Source organism: Hyperolius riggenbachi, chromosome 2 (genome assembly GCF_040937935.1).
Source record: "Hyperolius riggenbachi isolate aHypRig1 chromosome 2, aHypRig1.pri, whole genome shotgun sequence".
Classification (NCBI taxonomy): Eukaryota; Metazoa; Chordata; class Amphibia; order Anura; family Hyperoliidae; genus Hyperolius; species Hyperolius riggenbachi.
Window position 1 is genome coordinate 466,744,177 of NC_090647.1, and position 20,857 is coordinate 466,765,033.

Consider the following 20,857-nt stretch of genomic DNA (forward strand, 5'->3'; position numbering starts at 1 on the left):
GCACAGGATGGCACAGCACTGTGGGATGTAATACAGGGGTTCCTGGGATGCATGGTAGGGAAAGTATTGTGAGATGGGGTGGGGTCATGGTACTACTCAACCTCCCTCCTACTCTTCTTTATGGAGGAGACCTGAGGACCTGTAGGTAAGAGAAGGGGGTGCCAGACTCCAGGAAGCCCGGCTTGTGCAAGGAGATCTGCTTTGGAAGGTACACATCATGTGACCCCTGAAACTGATGACCCTGGTGGCTGAGTAAGACGGGGTCTTCCTTAGTATTTGAAGGGTGGGTAGAAGGAAAAAAATTCTTGAGACACACATTTTAAAAAATACAGTACAATGTTTTCCATGAACATCAGCTTAATGGTTCCACTATTTACTTTTAGGTGAAAACAGGGATTATGATGAACATCATTGGCGTGCTGTGCACTACAATCGCTATCAACAGTTGGGGCAGGGCCATGTTTGATTTGGACACTTTTCCAGCTTGGGCCAATGTTACAGATGGAAACTGACAGAGACAGCTTATACCAAAAGGACATTGCCACGAAGACATTACTATACATACTGCTCATGAACAGAACAAGCTGGCAAAACAAGCTGGTATGGAATCTAGTTTGTCAAAGGGATTACTGGATGAAATAGACGTCTAACCTGATTTCTCCTCTTTGCAAACTTAATAGATCTGTGATTTATTGCACAACAAAAGAAGGAAGATGCCAAACAGGAACTGTTCTTCAGGATTTACATAGTAAACAACCGTATCATTACACACTTCTTGTAAATGTATTATATTTGTGCCCAGAAGGCTGTTTGTCACATTTTCCACTGTCTTGTGGCCAAAACCTACACTGTGGTAAAAATTTAACCATTGTAACAATTATTAGTGAACCAAAATGGTATCCTGCATCTAGGGATATCTGACCCCAATGGCACAGAAATGTGTAGAACCAATCGCAAACATTCCTTTTTTTAGTGTCAATGCTACTTTAGACAGAAAATATAACCAAGTGGTTCTGTGTACTCCAGTCCAATGGGTGGCAATGAGTGTTAAAGTAGAAGGTCCACAAGCCACCATGACACTTAAAGTGAAACTTCAGTTCATCTAAAATATCTATGTTTTGCAAAACGTTTTGTAATTTATTGTTACGGTTTTGGTTTGCAGCCAGCTGATCGGCAGAACCTTAATGGAGTACAGACCGAACACGGTGATTCCAGCGCATGGAGATTTCTGCGCAGCCGGGGCCACCATAGGCTGTAATAGGAATTACGCCTATAGCAGCGCACAGGGAGTAACTTCGACGCCGTCAGAAGACGGAGCTGAAGTTACAATTAAAATACAATAATTGGCTTCCAGCAATTGCTGGAAGCTGAATTATTTCATTCCCCACTATCCATGGCGGCCTGGAGGGGGAAAAGTATTTAACACGGCCAGGAAAGGGGGGAACAGCAGGACCAGCCATATACCGTCTGAATCCTGTGCCCAAGTGTCCTGCGCCGTTCTCTCTCGTACCCGTACAGACAGCTTGCTATATGAGTAATCAGCTGCACAGAGCAGGAGCTTGTTGCTTATGTCCACACCTGGACTAATCCAATCACTGACATCAAACTTGACTCACATACAACAATTTCTGTTAGGAGCCCAATTGTGCTCTACATGCTGCACAAGTAAGTACTACACAAGATAACATTAAGGCAAGCAGCAATAATCTTTGGCAATAATGCCTGCAATCTGAAAATGTTTTATATATATATATATATATATATATATATATACAGTATATATACACACACTATAGTGACATGGGAGACCAGGGTTTGAATCCTGGCTAGGGTCAGTACCTATTCAGTAAGGAGTTCAAGGCAAAACTCCTTAACACTGTAGGGTGCGTGGCCTCTTGAGCGTGTCCCAGTGGCTGCAGTTCTTGAGTCCGACAGGAGAAAAGTGCTGTACAAATGTTTGGATTAAGTGTCTGTATTTTCTCAGCAACAGTGGAGTTTCTCTTGAGGCCGGATTTACAGCTGAGGCAAGCGATGTGTCACCCTTATCGCATCGGAACACCAAAAACTAGATTCGTATGACCCTGCGGTAGAGTGTGCCAACAAGGCCGTATGCATAGTGACACCACCCAAACAACATCCCCCCGCCCCCCGCGTGCACACTCTTCGCCACCCCACACCCATACCTAGTGAAATACGCCCTGCTGGACAGGAAGTACGTCACTGGGATTCCCGGTTCCCCACTGTATTTGTATTTTTCTGCACATGCGCACCCCACCGCTCCCAGCAAATTAAACATTTCTGTTCCGCCCATTGACTCCATCGCGACTGTGTCACCGTGAAAGTTGCATGGTGATGTGCTGTTGACTTTGTGGTGGGTCGGGAACTTCTGGCATAACGCAATGGGGCAAGTGTACTGGGCCCCATAGACTTTCTTTGCTGTTGCGTTACTCTGCATGCAGAAAGGGTAACGAAACACAAAGAAAGTGGCCTAGAGTGACAGGGGCCTCAAAGTGAACCTGACCTGTGTCAGACTGAATAAAATACAGCCTTATTCATCACAGCACAGCTTAATGTGAAGGAGCGCCTGCTTTTCCTCCCTTACATAGCAGCGCTCGCGGCGGGTGCGCACGCGCACTAACCCGTGGCGGCGGCATGAAGAAACCTAGAGCCCATATTTAAACGGGCTTAGGTCAACTAGTTCCTTATATTTTCTATCTAAAAATGAGCTAAATTAATTCCATTTATGCAAAATAAGGGATAACACACAGATTTACTTTCCCCAGATCTTCAAGTTACATGATTAAGTCCAAGGACTGTATGAGCTCCAATCCTTACATAACGTTAGTCATGCTGTAGTCCCTTTTGTAAGGTCTAGTCTTGCTACTGAGTAGCTGTTGAAAGCTATACAGACATTTACAATGGTTTTCCGCCATCTAAAGCATGATTTGATCTCCATTGATCTTCTTAATAATCATTTGCTTAAAGGGATCGAGGACATTAAAAAAAAAAAAAAGTTCTACTTACCCGGACTCCCTCCAGCTCTTGGCAGCCAATATTTGTCCCCTCTGTTGGAGATGCCAACCTTGCTAGAACTGTATCCTCAGCGCCTGTGTGAGCATACAGCTGTGCTGCTCGGAATCCTTCATGTGGTGTGAAGCATTCTGCGCATGCGCAGTACTTGCCTATGTTCAGTGTTGGGGGTTATTTACATACTATACTATACAAGGTATAGATGGAAGTGATAGCATAAAAACTGATTTATTTCACACAAAAACAAGAATGGAGAAAAGCGAAAAGGAACCACACATGGTCTTCTTAGTTGAAACAAGGTACAGTACTATGAAAATGCTTGGGATGTATTCACACTTTTTTAATTGTTGCATCGCACCAGATATAGCTTTAAGGCTCCCTGCACACTGCAAATCCGTTTTCTGATTCAGATTCTAATTCCGTTTCCGATACCGATTTTCAACTCCGATTTTCCCTGAATACATTCAACAGAAAACGGATCAAAAAGCACAGCATGCAGTGAAGATTAAAAATCTGAATCGGAAGTAAAAACCGATTAAAAAGCAGAATCGGAAATGCATGCAGTGTGGAAGAGGCCTAAGGGATAACTTTATTATAGGACAACCTTCTAGATTTTAGCTCTCTGGGGAAGTCAGTTTCTCTCCTGTTGGGAAGGAAAACATGATTGCCTGACCAACAGAGCTCAATAGGTACACCTAACAAAAGGGTTAAAGAAGCTGTACTGTACTGTACTAAACGTTCAAGAGGCACCAAAAAGATCACAAAACAATTCAAAAATGAAAAATGGACACATCTTCAGAGATGGTTACAAGCCACAGTAGTTGCATATCTTCAACACGTTTTGCTGCTAGTGCTAGGTACTTGAAGAACATGATTGAGTCCAGCAAAACCAGTTGTAATTTAGTCTGTGTCTGACGTTTGCCAAGACTGTGGTAATTTTTGAAAAAAAGTATTTTTTTATCCTTTATTTTATGGCTATTTTGGGAGCCTTTTACACTTAGAGTATAGTAGTATGTAGTTCTTGTCCTGCTGCTGACACAGGAGTAGTATGTAAAGGACAGTGCTTGAGTCCATGTTGTGAACTCTACTTATGAATACAAGTATGTTGTTAAAACAATGTATATAGAGTATGTTGTTAAAACAATGTATATAGAAGGTTTATATAAAGTGTATCATTATTTTTCTTAGATGTTTAAATAAGCCAAATTACATCTTCGGAAAATGTATTTTTTATTTAATTAACTTATATAAGGGGTGGCTGCTGTTAACTTTATAAGGAACAATATACTTAAGTGGCATGCCTGTTTTAAGTGTTACATCATGCTAAGTACATTTCATGCCAATATAATGCACTCTCTCAATCAGACCTCCTAGGAGAGTCCGTTCAGGATTTCTTCATTTTCAGTCAGTCCACCCAGAATTTATGCTTCAATGATTGGTGGAAACTACTAGTGAGGTGAATCACCTACTGATGTCCCTCCCGGACTTTAGGAGAGACCTTTCAGGCTTGGGCTACAGGACCTGGCATCTCAACATTGATTTATATGCTTTTGGCTGTACAGTATTGGGAGTCTCACTCATATTGCTGCACATGAACAGTGAATATCCCTATATAAAAGTGTAAAATGAAATAATTGGCTGCTGTTATTTCACATAGGAGATGATTCTGAAAGCGGCGTTTGGCTGTAACTCATGTTTTACGCATTTTATTTTAGGCAAGTAAACATATACACGGGTAAAGACTTATCGCTGAAAATGTAGCACCTGAAACTAGAGACGAGATTAACTAAACGTTTTATACATACCTGGGGCTTCCTCCAGCCCCATGTGCACAGATCGCTCCCATGCCGCCGTCCTCCGTACCAGGTCCGGTAACTTCAGCCAGTTGCGGCCAGTTTGCGCAAAAGTAGTGCACCCTCTACGTATCTCTCTGGAGGCTGCTGGAGAGATACGTAAAGAGAGCACTTCTTTTTTGTTAGACTGCCGCGACTTGAGGAAGTTACCGGACCTGGTACCGAAGAGGGAGAAGACTGAGGGCGGCAGCGTGGGAGCGATCCGTGCACATGGGGCTGGAGGAAGCCCCAGGTATGTATAAAACGTTTAGTTAATCTCGTCTCTGGTACACTTTAACTATACAGTATACTGTAACTGTATAGTTAAAGTATTCAGAGAATAAGGAGATGACAAGTGCAAGATTTGTGCTTGCTCATGCGTTATCTGCTTACTTGCCCATTATTTCATGTATTAATTAGAATTATATGTTTGGAGTGGTAAGACTTTACAGGCATAAACTTTTATTAGCATGCTTAAAGGTAGACTTAAAGCGGAACTGAAAACTCTGTAAAAAATAAGAGTTTTACTTACCTGGGGCTTCTGCCAGCCCCCTGCATCCGACCTGTGCCCTCAAAGTCCTGGACCGATCCTCTGTTCCCCCGCCGTGGCTCACTTTTTTTCCTGTAATGGAGGTCGACTTCTAAGTCGACCTCTATTGCGTCCTGAGCACGCATATCCTAGTACGCGTTCCTGTAGCCAGGAGCACCCTGCTGCGCAGTATGCGTCCAGCTACTGGAACATGAACTAGGATGTACGCAGCCAGGGCCACACGGGTGCAGTTCCCCTGTACTGCGCGAAGTAAAAGTGAGCCGCGGCATGGGACCAGAGCATCGGTGAGTGGCTGCGTGGGAACATGTCGGCTGCAGGGGGCTGGCAGAAGCTCCAGGTAAGTTACAGAGTTTTCAGTTCCGCATTCCCGTGCCAAAATGAGGGGCTTATACCCCCCAAATCCCCTCTCCTTTGTCCAGGGAGCGCTTCCTGCTTGAGGCCGAGCTAATGGCTGTAGCTCTGCCTCTTTGAGCGTCAATCCCTGCTGATCGCCGCCTCTCCTCGCCCCTCTAAATCTTCCTTCACTGAGAGGGGCGGGGGAGAGGCGGAGATCCGTGCGGCGATTGACTCGCATGGAGGAACAGCTGCAGCTCATAGTTCTGCCTCCATGAGCAGCAAAATCCATGACCGAGAAAGTAATGGATTTTGCAGGGGGGATTAACCCTTCGTTTTGCCGCGGGATAGCGGCGGTTTCGCACTATCTATAGTGCTTTTTAATAATCAAATGCTGTTACACTCACTTCAGAGTCTCTTTAAGTCTGAATAAAAATGAGTTGAACTTACCTAGGGCTTCTTGCAGCCCCCTGGAGACCTCCTGTACCCACGACTCCGGTCCAAGTCCCTCTGGCCAGCCGCAGTGACCCCCGCAAAGCTGGACTGTTGTTGCATATGCTCGGTCCCGAGCCACGCCCACCCTGATCATGTTCCCTCGGCTGGGAGCGCTCTGCACATGCAGCTGCGGGAGCACAATGGGGAGGTGTGTTGCCAGCCAGCTAAGCGGAGGTCGCTGCTGCTGGCTGGGGGGACTTGGATCGGCATCTTGGGCACAGGAGGACTCCAGGGGGTTGCAAGAAGCCCCAGGTGAGGTAAACTCATTTTTTCATTCCTTTAAAGCAATACCAGCTGCCTGGCAGTCTTGATGTCTTTGGCTGCAGTAGTGTCTGAATCATACATCTGAAACAAGCATGCCACTACGTGGGTCAGAAACACCTGATCTGCTGCATACTTGTTCAGTGTCTATGGCTTAACCACTTAAAGAGGAACTCCAGTGAAAATAATGTAATAAAAAAAAGTGCTCCGTTTTTACAATAATTATGTATAAATGATTTAGTCAGTGTTTGCTCATTGTAAAATCTTTTAAATCACATATTTACATTCTGACATTTATCACATGGTGACATTTTTACTGCTGGCAGGTGATGTAGCTGCTGCTTGCTGTTTTGGCAGTTGGAAACAGCTGTAAACAGCTATTTCCCACAATGCAACAAGGTTCACAGACAGAAAACTGCCAGGAGTACCATGGTCCTCTGGGAGGGGTTTCACCACAATATCAGCCATACAGAGCCCCCTGATGATCCATTTGTGAAAAGGAATAGATTTCTCATGTAAAAGGGCGTATCGGCTACTGATTGGGATGAAATTCAATTCTTGGTCACTGTTTCTTTTTAAGGACCACAGGTTTAAACCTCCCTAAAGACCAGGCCATTTTTCACAAATTGGGTCACTGCAGCTTTAAGGCCTCGCTGCAGGGCCACACAACTCAGCATACAAGTGATCCCCCCCCCCCTTTTCTTCCCACCAACAGAGATATCTGTTGGTGGGCTGTGATTACTCCCCCATTGTTTATTTATTTTTACAAATATTTATGTCTTTATTTTATAAATAAATGTTACTATTTTTTATATATTTTTTTTTACCCTCCCTCCCCCCGCCAGCCAATCAGTGCAATCGGCTGTCATAGGTTTCAGCCTATGACAGCAGATCGCTGTCTTGCCACCCAGGGGGACAGTACCCACGACCCAGTACGGCGCTGCTGTAGATGGCAGCGCTGTACTATGTAAACAGATGGCGGTTTTCCAGTCTAACAGTCTCCTAGTGGCGATCGCTCTCCGTCGTCCATGCGGAGATGTGCACACATGATCTCCTGCAAGTCCCCACCCCAGGACTTCACACCGATTGGTGTTAGGCTGCCCTGGGGCTGCCGCCGCGGCCACGGCAACAAGTTAAACTATTAGAGGCAGAAGACTAGCAGGACAGCCAGGCAATTTGCATTGTTTACAAGGAAATAAGTATATTTCCCCATTGCTCTCACTTCAGGTGTCCTTTAAAGTGGACCCAAATTAAAAATACAAGATTTCAGAAATAACATCTATTTTCTAAATTATAATAATAAATAGCAGCCTTTTTTCAGCTGCATGATGACAAATATAAAATATTTGACATTTATTGGAGGAACCCCTCCCTTCCTTTGATATTGCCGGGAATTTTCCGGCAAACTGGTGGAGTAGATGGTGTCTGGCAACGGAGGAATTGCTAATGGCTGCCACCTGTATGACCCTAGTTATGAAAAGAGAGGAGTGAAAAGCATGCACTGAAATGCTCATAGGCTTGAAGGAGTGTTTATTTATCTTTATGTGTCAGAGTGGTGCAACTAAATATTTTGAATTAAAAAAATGTTTGGTTTGGGTCCGCTTTAAGTATATGCCTTTAGCATAATGCCCCTTTGTGAATCACCCATAATCTGTTGGGCCTGGAAATTTAGGAGGATAGATCTTATTCCTGGAGATATGGAAGAGATATAGAAAACCATTAGAATAGGGAGCCTGTTACTATATAGGCAAGCAATAACCACCATTGATTCATGTTTAAAAAGTGCAAAATTGAACTTCATCCCAATCAGTAGCTGATACTCCTTTTCCCTCAAGAAATGTTTACCCTTTCTTGAATAGTTTATCAGGACCGTATGTGTGGCCAATATTGAGGTGAAACCCCTCCCTCAAGTGTGATGTCAGGGCCATGGCCATGACAGTATCCTGTCTGTTGGGAGAAAAGTGCTTTACAAATGTTATTGTATATATATATATATATATATATATATATATATATATATATATATATATATAGTATATGCTACATGATTCTTCCAGGTAACCTTGAAGTGAAGAAAAGAAGATGATGACATCCCTAAATATTATGAGCTTTCTTGTAGGTGGCCCTTTGTAATGTCCGTGAGATTGAAGTCTACTATACTGCTGACCATAGTCATTATGTGTTAGGAAATCTTGCATTCCTACACAAACAGTATTAATGAACAGCACATTAATACAAATGCTATTGAGCCATGAGAGGGAGTATTCTTTACATTTAAACAATATTTACTGTAGTATATATTTACCAAGCGAAAGCATTTTGACTGATTATTATTATTATTGCATTCTGGTCTGGATCATTGGGTATTATGGGGTATTAAAGTAGCATGTAGATATTGTGATTAGTGTACATGTAGAGATTTACTTTGTGACTTTCATATACTATAATGTGTATATACTGTAATTGAAATATGGGCTAAAATGAGATGTGCTTATGCCCAATAAAAATAAATAATAATGCAGAGTTCCCTTTAAACTGGAATCACATGACAGGTAATGTAATTTCTTCATTGACCTTGTCCTTGTTTTTAATCATTTGTAACGCTTGACCTTGAAGCTGACCCTCATTAAGGGCCCATTTACACTAGGGCGATTAGTGGCCGTTTGCCGCTAATCGCCAAAGCGCTAGCGTTTTTTGAAGCACTATTGCAATAGTAACTATATGGCAGTGATCTCACTGCCGACAAAAGCGGGCGTTTCACGATTAGCGGCAAGCGTGCTACATGCAGCATTTTTCGGCAATCCGGGAGCAATAACGATTAGCATGCTATAGAAGCGCTAATCGCAATCGCTCATCAAACGCGGATATGTAAAGTAATTGTACCGCGATAATCGGGGTAAAATCATCCACGCAAAATGCTAGCGCTTCCTTTCTCAAGTGTGAATGGGCCCTAATGCCCTTTTACTGCTACAAACTGCAGAGTGCACAGTAAAAATGGAATAATTTTTTAACCCATTCACTTACTATGCTCTCAGACCCCTATTCAGTATTACTGAGTGGGATGGAAACAGGTCTAATTACAAATTATGTCCTCATCCCCCACAGCAAAACTTGTATGGGGCCCCCTTATGCTCACACCCTCTCCCCTATGGTGACCCCAACAGTCACATACAAGTGTGGCTACCCCACTTGTAACAAATGTGGCCACAACAATAGATACTCTGGGGAACAGCTGTGTCAGTGGAAGGGAGGGTAACAATTTGGGGACTCCCATTACCCTGAACCCGCCCCCCCCTGCTGCTGCCTCAGTAGTTACACCTCTAGTTGGAAATATACCAGAAAAGCAGCATGAAGTGTGTATCCCGATTGCTCTGCACTGCATTGCATAAGTAAGAATCACAATATTGGCTTTCCATAAATCTCATCAGATCACGTTCACTGGAACAGGACCTAACCTCTTTAAAGGGAATATCCAGGGAGATAAAAAAAAATGACATCTACCTACCTGGTGCTTCCTCCAGCCCCTTGCAGCTGATAAGTCCCTCGCAGCAGCTCCGCTCTCAGCCGTTGGCCCGGGGTCCCCGCCAGTGCAGAGGCTGACCTCGCAAGGTCGTCCTCTATTGTGCCTGCGCAGAACATTCCAGCCCACGTGCGAATGTTTGACAGCCGCACTCGTGCAGGCGCAGTAGAGGATGACCTCGCGAGGTCAGCCTCTGCAACAGCGGGGAACCCGGGCCAGCTGCTGCAAGGGACATGTCGACTGCAAGGGGCTGGAGGAAGCCCCAGGTAAGTACGGTAAATGGCATTTTTTATATAAGGGATGAGAATTATGGGAAGAACTGCACAACAAAATTGTCCTCCATTGCCAACTTTTTTTCTTTACTAATATTAGAAAGTTTTAAGACCTGCAGACTGTAATTGAAAAATATATTTAACTACATTCAGGTACAAGCTGGCTTGTGTAGTAGTGATGAAATTTATTATATTAATTTTTGTATTACAGTGGAGTTACCCTTTAAACTGTAAAATAAATAATGCTATATATAAAACACTACAGAGTTTCACTAATTCAATATTAAATAAAAAATAAAGTAAAAATTGTGTCAGCTTGATTGATTACCTGGGGTGGAATTGTGTGTTTATACTCGTTATAAGAAAATGTCATTTATTTGAGATGTCACTTTGCAATATCACTTTTCTGAAGTAATTTAAAAAAGTAACAGAAATTTAGTGGTAGAAAAATTCCTATCACCGCTTTAGGCTTTGTTCACATAGCAAATGGGGACGGCCGTGCGTTCGGAATGCAGTGGGATCAGCCACGCAATGCATACAAACACGGATGGCGTGCGTACGAACGCATACCATCCGCATTTGTATGCGTTGCGTGGCTGATCCCATTCACTGAAAGTGAATGGGACAGCCGCGCGTTTTGGGAAAAAATGCATGCAGCATGCGTTCCCGGACCGCATTGGTCCGGAACGCATACAGTGTGAACATCAGACAGTGCAGTCTATACACTGTCTGATGCCGTGCGTGTCGGCCTCCTGCATGCATTCCCGAAACGCGGATGGGAACGCGTGCAGTGTGAACGGGGCCTGAAATGAATGACAAGAACTTAGTACTTAGTTTCCAGGTGGTTAAATTACTACTGATAATACAATCACCTCAAAGCAGGCCTTAATAAGTTTTTGGGTAGTGTAATTACTTAAATAAATAATAAAGTAGCCAGTGGCGTAGCCAAGCAGCTGTGGGCCCCGATGCAAATTATACATTGGGGCCCCCCAAACACTCTATACTTAACAATTGATACGGTGCACCAAAACCTTCCAATGGCAACCACAGTGTCTGAGGTGCAAGAAGGGGATAGGGAGCTGTTTGTTAATGATTACCATTATTCAAAGTATCTATACAGTAGAAGCCATTATTATGAACACAGAACCAATAGAGAACTAATACTGAAGTTGAGGGAGGGCCCTTTGGGGCACCTCTGTCCCAAGTGCCCCGATGCAGTGACAACCTCTGAAACCCCTATTGCTACGCCCCTGAAAGTAGCATGATGTTGTGGTGAGCTCTATGCCCTGAAGCAGGTTATTTGGGAATGAAATTGGTCACCGCCATAGGCACAAATCTTCTGAAATTACCATCCAAATGTGGTAATTTGGGCACAGGAGGTGCCGAAGTTTGGTAGCAACAGTGGAGTTTGGCTATATAATGCAGGCAAACTCCGTAGTGTCGGAGACAGCAAATTTCAGGAGTGGAACAGGGAGATAGCAGAAATAGTGGCGGTGAAGTTTGGCTACCGTGTAGCCGAACTTCATAGTGGTGTGGACAGCATAAATAGCGGCAGTGTTAGTGTTAGGCATAGGTTGGTAGTAGAATAGTGTTAGGAATCCCTAATATTTTTCCGATGTCCAGAAAAAGAAATTGCATGTATTCCATAAAAACTTTACAGTACAGTATACTTCTGAATACTCTAATTGGTTAAATACTTCCAAGTCAGAAGTATTGGACCAATCAGAGAATGCAGAATTTATTCAAGTATTGTGATTGGCTTTTAACATTTCAGTATTATTGAGATTTCTGGGGTAAATCACCACATCCTCTGATTGGCCAATTCTGCCGAGTTTTTCTGAATTCCAAGTCTTGTGATTGGCCTAAAACAGACATTTTAGGCCAATCACAGGACTAGGAATGTGGAAATACTCTGTAGTATTGGACCAATCAGAGAATGCAATGATTTACCACAGAAATCCAAATAACTCTTACATTTTATGCCAATCAAAAGACTCAAAAACAACTCGGTAGCATCCAAGTCTTGTGAATTCTGCATTCTGTGATTGGTCCAATGCTTCTGAGTTCTGTGGTTGGCCTAAAATTTGCAGTAATACGGCATACTGATGGATTCATTTCCTTTTTCTGAAAGCCAGTTTCTGATTACTGCTGTGGAGAGCCGATTTCAGGCCGGTATTCAGCATTCTGCTGGAAATTTTGTGTTATGCCATAAAAGAAAGAGGGGTTCTCTGGGGGCAAAATATTAATTAGTTAACATACTCGATATAGGACCGAATATCCCTTCCAAACTGAGTGAGGCTAAGATATTGCCAGAATAAATGTATTCCAAACTCATGAAGAAAAGAACTTACATTGATATATGCTTTAAAGGGATACTTAAGTCAAACAAAAAAAATGAGTTTTACTCACCTAGGGCTTCCAATAGCCCCCTGCAGCTGTCCGGTGCCCTCGCCGTCTCCCTCCGATCCTCCTGGCCCCGCCGGCAGCCACTTCCTGTTTCGGTGACAGGAGCTGACAGGCTGGGGACGCGAGTGATTCTTCGCGTTCCCAGACACATTAGCACCCTCTATGCTGCTATATGGTATATGATATACGTTATTGTGGCCAGGAACGCGAAGAATTACTTGCGTCCCCAGCCTGTCAGCTCCTGTCACCGAAACAGGAAGTGGCTGCCGGCGGGGCCAGGAGGATCGGAGGGAGACGGCGAGGGCACCGGACAGCTGCAGGTGGCTATTGGAAGCCCCAGGTGAGTAAAACTCATTTTTTTTTTTGACTTGAGTGTCCCTTTAAGGCAACACAAGAAAGATGATTATACAGTTTGTGGGCTACTTTCCCCAACAAGGGCAGAGTGCTGAAGGTGTGTATGCAGGGCTGGTTCTCTCATGAAGCAAGGTGAAACACTTGCATCAGGTGCAGAGATTACAGGGGTAGCATGTTTGTACTGTGCGTTTACACTTCCAGCATGCAGTCAGAGTAGGAGGAAAAGTGAGAGGAGAGCAAATGAGGTGAAGAGGTTATCATTGGGGAAAAGCAGCATGTTGTGCTCTGTGAGGAGTCTGACAGTGAATGAGGAGGGAAAGGCAGGAGGGCAGCAGTGTTTCATTTGACTTGCACAACAAAAGGAAGGAGGTGGCACTGCTGTCCTGACTGAAGAGGAATCGAGGACGGCCGACTGGCTGAAGGTGAGCAGTTTGTTTGTCACAAACTCGCAGCCTGCCAGTGTGTTATTGTGTTGAGCTGCAGCACGTCTTGTTACAAGAAAGTTGATGCATATGCTTCCTTGCTGACTGAAGCAGAGTAAATTGTCGGGTGCTGTGTGGTCTTTGCAAATGGGGGGGGGGGGGGGGCTTGCATTCTTACAAGCTTGCCTCAGGCAGCAAACGGTCAAGAACCAGCCCTGTGTGTATGTTATAGTTCTGGAAGGTGGCTTTCATCTGAGCAGGAACATAAAACATTTGAACTGAAGATAAGTTTGTTGAGGCAAGGCACACAGGACTTGGTATTAACCTTAGTATCCTACATAATTTCCATCCTCTTTCATAATTCTTCCTTCATTACTCCAATGCTTGTCATTTGTCACAAAGCAGGCCCATATTTTTGAGCCTGAGATATTCCTTTATCAGTGTTTATGTTCTGGTATTCAAAATGTGTTATTAAATTATGTTTGAAAATTAAATCCATATGCTGAGGATTTGAGAGAGTAACCAAGCAGCTTGGGGGTGACCCAAACCACAAGGAAAGTATAGGGGACTAAAAGAGACCAAAAAGCCCTCAAATAAAAATGCTATGCTAGTGTGTTTGCCTTCTTAAAACAGACGGTATTTGTGATAATTCCAATTCAAGTGTATAACAGTTACACACTTAAAGATGAACTCCAGTGAAAATAATGTAATAAAAAAAAATGCTTCATTTTTAAAATAATTATGTATAAATGATTTAGTCAGTGTTTCCCCATTGTAAAAGCATTCTGGAATTTATCACATGGTGACATTTTACTGCTAGCAGGTGATGTCAGTGGAAGGAGATGCTACTTGCTTTTTTGGCAGTTGGAAACAGCTATTTCCCACAATGAAACGAGGTTCACAGACAGGAAACTGCCAGGACCATGGTCCTCACAGTTTCCTGTGGGGGGGTTTCACCACAATATCAGCCATACAGCGCACCCTGATGATCCGTTTGTGAAAAAGAATACATTTCTCATGTAAAAGGGGGTATCAGCTACTGATTGGGATGAAGTTCAATTCTTGGTTACAGTTTCTGCTTAACCGTCTACAAATACTGTAGATGGGGTAAAACTAGAAGTTGTATCAGATATCATCTTCCAGGGATCAAAGATCTCTGCAGATGGAGTGGTGTTATACCCATTTTGAGAACCCAGTTTGGGGATTAATGACTATTTGCATGTAAATTAACCACCAAGCTCAGTGTTCATGAAAACTGAAAAAAAAAATAGAATTACCGTACTTGAAATAAGCACAAGTTATATAGCACGATCTCTAAACACTATGCTGAAAGCATACAAAACACTATTTATGCTTGTTGTAGAGAGCTATAGAGCTATACAAAACTTAATTTTTAATAAAACATTTTTACGTTTTAGCATGAAAGAATTTTTTTCACTGGATCTACTGGAGCACCACGAGCAGTGTAGGATGTGCAACAGCACAAGATTGTGGAAACTGTGGCCTCGATTCATCAAGACTTATCGAATCAATTACCCACAGCTTGGTAAAATACCGAACTTGATAAGTTGTTTTCAGGATTCATCAAAGTTATCTACAGCTGTTAGCGAGCTTTCGGTAATCATTCGGTAATCATTCGATAAAAACGGAAGAAAGTGCAATTCATGAAAATGAAAGTGGGCGTGTTTAGCGTTAAATTTAGGATCAGTTATCTCCTTCACTGCTCTGTCGTTATTCCTGTCAGATCATTGCTGACAGAGAAGATGGAGCCATTTGAAGTGGTTATGTATCAGCTGAGAGTGATTCAAAGGCACAGAAGGGCAATAATAAGGTCTAGAACCATATCAATTTGCAAGAGAATGGATTTATTTGCTATAACAGGACATCTGCATTTCTCTTGAATCATCTTGTAAGAGAACACAGGCAGTGCCAGGGTTAACCAAATTGCTAGCTGCACTACATTTTTTCAGGAAAGGCTCCTATCAAGCCATAGCTGACAAAATTGTGGGATTGTCCCAAGCCACTTCCAGAATCCTGGTGCAGGTGTTAAGCCCTATTCAGAATGTTGCTACGTGGTGTTCAAAGGACTGCCTTTTTACCCACAATTCCATGGAAATCTTATGGCCTTGTGTTAAATTACCACTGTAAAATGTAAATATCGACACCTTACCGAATGGTTACCGCATTGTTATTGATATTTTATCGAAGTCACACCGAATGCGGAAAAACCTTGATGAATACAACTAGAAATCGATAAACTTCAAATTTGGTAATTTAACAAACTGGAAAGCGTTATCGCAAAGACAATGATGAATCTATCTGTTTTTGCCCAATCGGAATGAACCCTTAGAGTTTCTAGTTAACTTCTTTTCATAGGCTGTCTATGCAAGTTCAACAGGTACCATTATATGTCTGTTGCTTGTATAAACAATACAATATACAGGAACAATACAATATACAGATATTCCAGGGATCTAAGTGCTACCAGAAAGTACTTTCCAGAGACTGGCAATCTGTCCAGGAACTGTGCAATATTAACTAATAAAGTGTTAAACATGGTTAAATGGAAATGGTCACCCTTCCGTTTTACACAAAGATTCTTGTAGTTAATAAAAACTCTTCACATAACAACATGTTTTGATGGAAGTTTAAACTCTAGAAACACATCTATTTGTGGATTAGATCGTGTACTGTCTTTCTCCCATATAAAACATAGAATAAACAATAAAAAGCTCATTCATTTACTGCCAGAGCTAGCATTCAGAATGACAAGATAATCATTTATACATAAGAAGCAGAACGAAGAATGCCATTGGATAGAATAGGCCTGTGCTCACATACCACTCTTCATAATCCTTATTTATCTTTTAACTCATTTAGGACTGTAAGGGTCCTTTTACACTATATCAGTTATGTCAGTTATAACTGAAAGGACAACTGATGTGCAGTCAGTGTCCATGTTTCCCTATGTCCTCTTTTACACGATACCCTGGAAAAACTGAACTTTTTCACAATGCACTGCTATGGAGAAAAAAACGTATTAAATCGCAACACAATGCATAGCAACGCACTGAGTGTTAAAGGGCCCTAAGACTCTGGACCCTTAAGAAAATTACATATTTGGCATATTAATTTTTAGGGATATAAATGGGGAGGGGTGTGGTGAGGGAGTGACTAGGGGTGAGGCAGGGGTGTGTCTTAAAGTGTCCCTATTTCTCATCTCAAAAAGTTGGGAGGTATGCATAGGGGCCCCCAAGTGTCCCCATCGCCCACTAAATGATGTGGCTGGGACCCCCCCAGACGCATATCTGAAGGGGTGCAGGCATGGCTAGTGCCATGGGCACCATAGCACCCATGGGCGCTGTGCCTATACCCAACCTGTGACTCTGCAGCCTCTATGCGCCCGCCGCCACCGCAGTCTCCCGTCCCGCTGCCATTACTTAGACCTCCGATCAGCGGCGATACTGCCACTACCTTACCTATGGGTCCCTGCCACTATCTAACCTAGGGGGTCCCTGTCACTACATGACCTGGGCAGGCACCTATCCCTAACTAAACTGGGGATCTTTGTCACAATCTAACCTTGGGCGGCACCTGTCAATGCCTAAACTGCCAGGCCCCTGTCACTACTTAACTTGGAGAGGCACCTGTAACTGCCTAAACTGTGGGGGGGGAGCTACCTATACTGAGGACACCTCTAGCTACATAATACTGGGGGATCACACCTGGCTACCTATTGGAATTGGTGCGCCGGTGTACATAATACTTTTGGGGGTAATTTTAGCGACCTAATATTATCTGATGGGTACATCTGTCTACCTAATACTGCTAATTAGGGGACTCACAGGAAAACTGCTAATTTGGGGACAGCTCTGAAGACCTAATATCTAGGGACACTTCTGGCTACCTAATACTGCTACAAAAGGGCAAATGGCTACATAATTCTGTTATCTGGTGAGCATGACTACTTCATTTATGTATAGAGGGTGTACTTGGCTACTTAATTATTTTATTTTGATACACCAGGCTATTTAATTTGTTTATCTTGAGGCACCTGGTTGCTTAAATATTTTATCTGGAGGTGTGTGACTTCTCAATTATTTTGTCTGGTCTAGATGCTTGGTACTATTTAATATTTTTGTTGAGCAGCATGTGACTACTTGATTCTTTTATCTGGAGGCATGGATCCATTTTATCCTTTTAGCTGGAAGCACATGACTAGTTATTTCTTTAATTTTGAGGCACATGGTTACTAACAAATGTATGCAGGAAAGGATGCAGTTTTCACAGGGGAGGGAGATCTGACCGGGGGGGGGGGGGGGGAGTGTTTGCCATAGGCACCATTTTACCTAGATATGCCTCAGGACCCCCCCCCCCCTCCCTGCCCCGCACACTCCCCTATACCCCACCCCACCCCCCCACACACACACAGCATTATGGAAGCAGTGGGAACAGGCACACACTTACCTTGTCCGAGTTCAGTGGGGCCCCTGGTTACTTTTGTCCCAGGACCCCACTGTAGCTAGAACCGGCCCTGTTTAGATGAATACACAAATGAGTAAATTGTGTCTGTCTTAATGTATGTGGATTACACAGTGGCTCAGTGGTTATCACTGTTACTTTGCAGCATTAGAGTCCCATGTTCAGATAAAGCTAAGATGTCAGTTTTGAATAGATGGTAATGGGTTAACGTACTTCATGTGAAAGGATGAAGCTTTTGCAATCTGACACACTATAAATGCTAGCTCACTATTGTTTTCATATGCAATCTAACTGGGACAACATGATGAAATACGACATATCTGTGTATTGAACTGAAAGAAAGTGCATGCTTCTATTCTATGTTTATTTATCCAAGGAGACATTACACAATGCATGACTAGAATATCATTTGCTCTCTTTGAGCTGCACTTCAACTACTATGACACATAATAGCAATACTGCTCGCCAGGGGCGTTGCTAGGATCCTAAGAGATCCAGGGCACTTTTGGGCACTCCAGATGAAAAAATCGGTGGGGCCCTGCGCCAGAATGTGGGTGTGGTCATGGGTGGAGCCAAATTTACATGAACTTAAAAAGAAACTGTAACCAAGAATTGAACTTCATCCCGATCAGTAGCTGATACCCCCTTTCCCATGAGAAATCTATTCCTTTTCTCAAACGGATCATCAGGGGGCTGATATTGTGATGAAACCCCTCCCACAAATGATGTCAGCACCTCACAGCACTGAGGTCTTGACCTCCCACTGTGGGAGCCTAATTGCATTGTGGGAAATAAGGCAGGCTGGCATGCTGACAGGTTGTCTGGCAGTCCCCTCATAGCATTCCCTGACCTTATTTTATTTATTTATTGTATTTATAAAGCGCCAACATATTACGCAGCACTGGGACCTTCTAGTGGACCCCCTCCCATGCTTCCATGGGCCTCCCAGACACCACAACTCCCAGCATGCCCCCATAAAATAACCACAGCTCCCTGCATACCCCCATACTGGCACCACAGCACCCATGAAGGCACCACAGCACCCAACATGCCCCCATGGAGGCACCACAGCACCCAGCATACATCGAATGTGTTGTGAGTAAATATATACTCACACAGGAATTAGATGCCATGCTAGCAAATGAAAGCCACTAGCTTCTTATGAATAAACTGTCTGCTTCTTAATTAACTGGCAGGTGGGTTTCATTTGCTAATGCCCTAATTTTTTATATTTTTTTTCCAATTTTTCTATACCATCAAATGTATTCATTATTAAAATATGTAGTAATGGCATCCTCACGGTTAGTGATGATTTGCATGTAAGGAGGATTTTCCACCCATCTCATGCCCCACCTTCAGCTTCCACACTGCAAATAACCAGCTAAGCTTATAAATCATCTGGCTCACTCCAACATCCTAATGCCCTCTGCTTCCATCTGCAAACATCCAGCCCAGCTTAAATATCTGACCCTCTCCAAGCAGCCTAATAAACAGGCAAGGTGAGTAATAAAGCAATAAACATGCTAGGTAACATCCTCATCTATTTTTAGTGCTTTCTAGTTGTAGTTCCCCCCCCCCCCCTCCCACAGTTACAAAATACAAAGAAAATCCCCCCCCCCCCCCCCCCCCGCTTTCCTTGTTTGTAATTACTGCACTTTCTGATTTTGTTTTTTCTTTACTTCTCTCTGGTTGTAGCTCTTTAATAAATAAATAAAATTATACAAAATAACCCCCCCCCCCCCCCTGCACCTGCGGATTATTTTTCCTTCTTTCTAGTTGTAGCTCTTCACCCCCCCCCCCTAAAAAAAATCACCCCCTCCCTTCCTTGTTTGTATTGACTACTTCTTCATATTATTTTTACTTCTTTCTAGTTGTAGCTCTGTTTGCAGTAAATGGCGGTATATGATCCATCTCTGATCAGATTTCGATCAGATAGGGATCTATCTGTTGGTAAATCAGGTGTCCATCTGCCTGTGTATGGCCACCTTTAGTCAATGAAACAATCAATTATATTAAACTAATGTCCTGCTTACTTTTTAGAAATATATTTCCTGTAAAAAAACCAAACACACACATCAAGTAGCAATTTCCATGTGGGAGGAGATTTGGAAATAATCAGATAGCAATACGAATTATAGAGAATCTTGCAGCAATCCATGGAGATTTTCTGTACAACCTAAGTATATGATTGTTTGATATATTACCACAATTGTGAGTCATCATGACTCATGTCATTTCTTGTTTGCTTCTTACAATCTACTGCCGTTTTCCCAATCTCAGCACTTCAGGTTATAATTTGGAGTTTGAAGTAAATACATGTTTATGCACCTGCGTTTAGCAATCCTCCTCTATTTTAGTGCGCAGTAGACATGCTTATTAGTGAATTCTCGTCATGGCAAATTTGTTACAAACAGCGTTCATGTATCTAAAAAGAAAAGACAAAAGAAAACACTGGGAGTTTGACTTAGTTATTAAACACGGATTCGGCTATATATACCGTATATGGATTTGGTTCTTATCTTAGCTTACAGACATAACAGACTTTGCACAAAGAAGCATGCTAGAGGGCCCTTTCACACTGAAGTGGTGCGGTAAATTTACCACACCGCACCGCAGCCTAATGAAAGTCTATAGGGGAGTTCACACTCCCCATGTTGCGGTATCTACATTACCGTGCGGCTCCTGGAGCGATCTGTGGTGGATAAGAAATCGTGTAAGTCTATGGTGACACATGTATTTAAAAAATCAGCCGCAGTTTTCAGTGTCGCACATGCACAGAAGCGTATTTTAACAATACGCTTCCGCGCACGTCATTGATTGCTAAACAGGTAGTGAGCGTCACTTCCTGCTTGACCGGATGCCAGACGGAGATTACCGCTGCTGTGGCTCCAAATAGGTCA

The 20,857-nt window shown here is 43.0% G+C and overlaps 1 protein-coding gene and 1 long non-coding RNA gene across 6 annotated transcripts in view; one reads left to right on the forward strand and one right to left on the reverse strand.

Moving 5' to 3' along the window:
* LOC137547042 (Na(+)/citrate cotransporter-like) overlaps window positions 1-767 on the forward strand; it is a 147,464-nt gene extending 146,697 nt beyond the window's left edge. For all 4 annotated transcript variants that reach the window (XM_068270179.1, XM_068270181.1, XM_068270178.1 and 1 more), the window contains one exon: window positions 384-767. In XM_068270179.1, the coding sequence (XP_068126280.1) occupies window positions 384-512 (129 nt within the window). In that variant the 3' untranslated portion in view covers window positions 513-767. The remainder of the gene's footprint in view (window positions 1-383) is intronic.
* The window catches only part of LOC137547045 (uncharacterized), a 40,290-nt gene that overhangs the window by 792 nt on the left and 18,641 nt on the right, over window positions 1-20,857 (reverse strand). For both annotated transcript variants that reach the window (XR_011026445.1, XR_011026444.1), the window contains exon 3: window positions 20,286-20,382. This is a non-coding gene — a long non-coding RNA (uncharacterized lncRNA). The remainder of the gene's footprint in view (window positions 1-20,285; window positions 20,383-20,857) is intronic.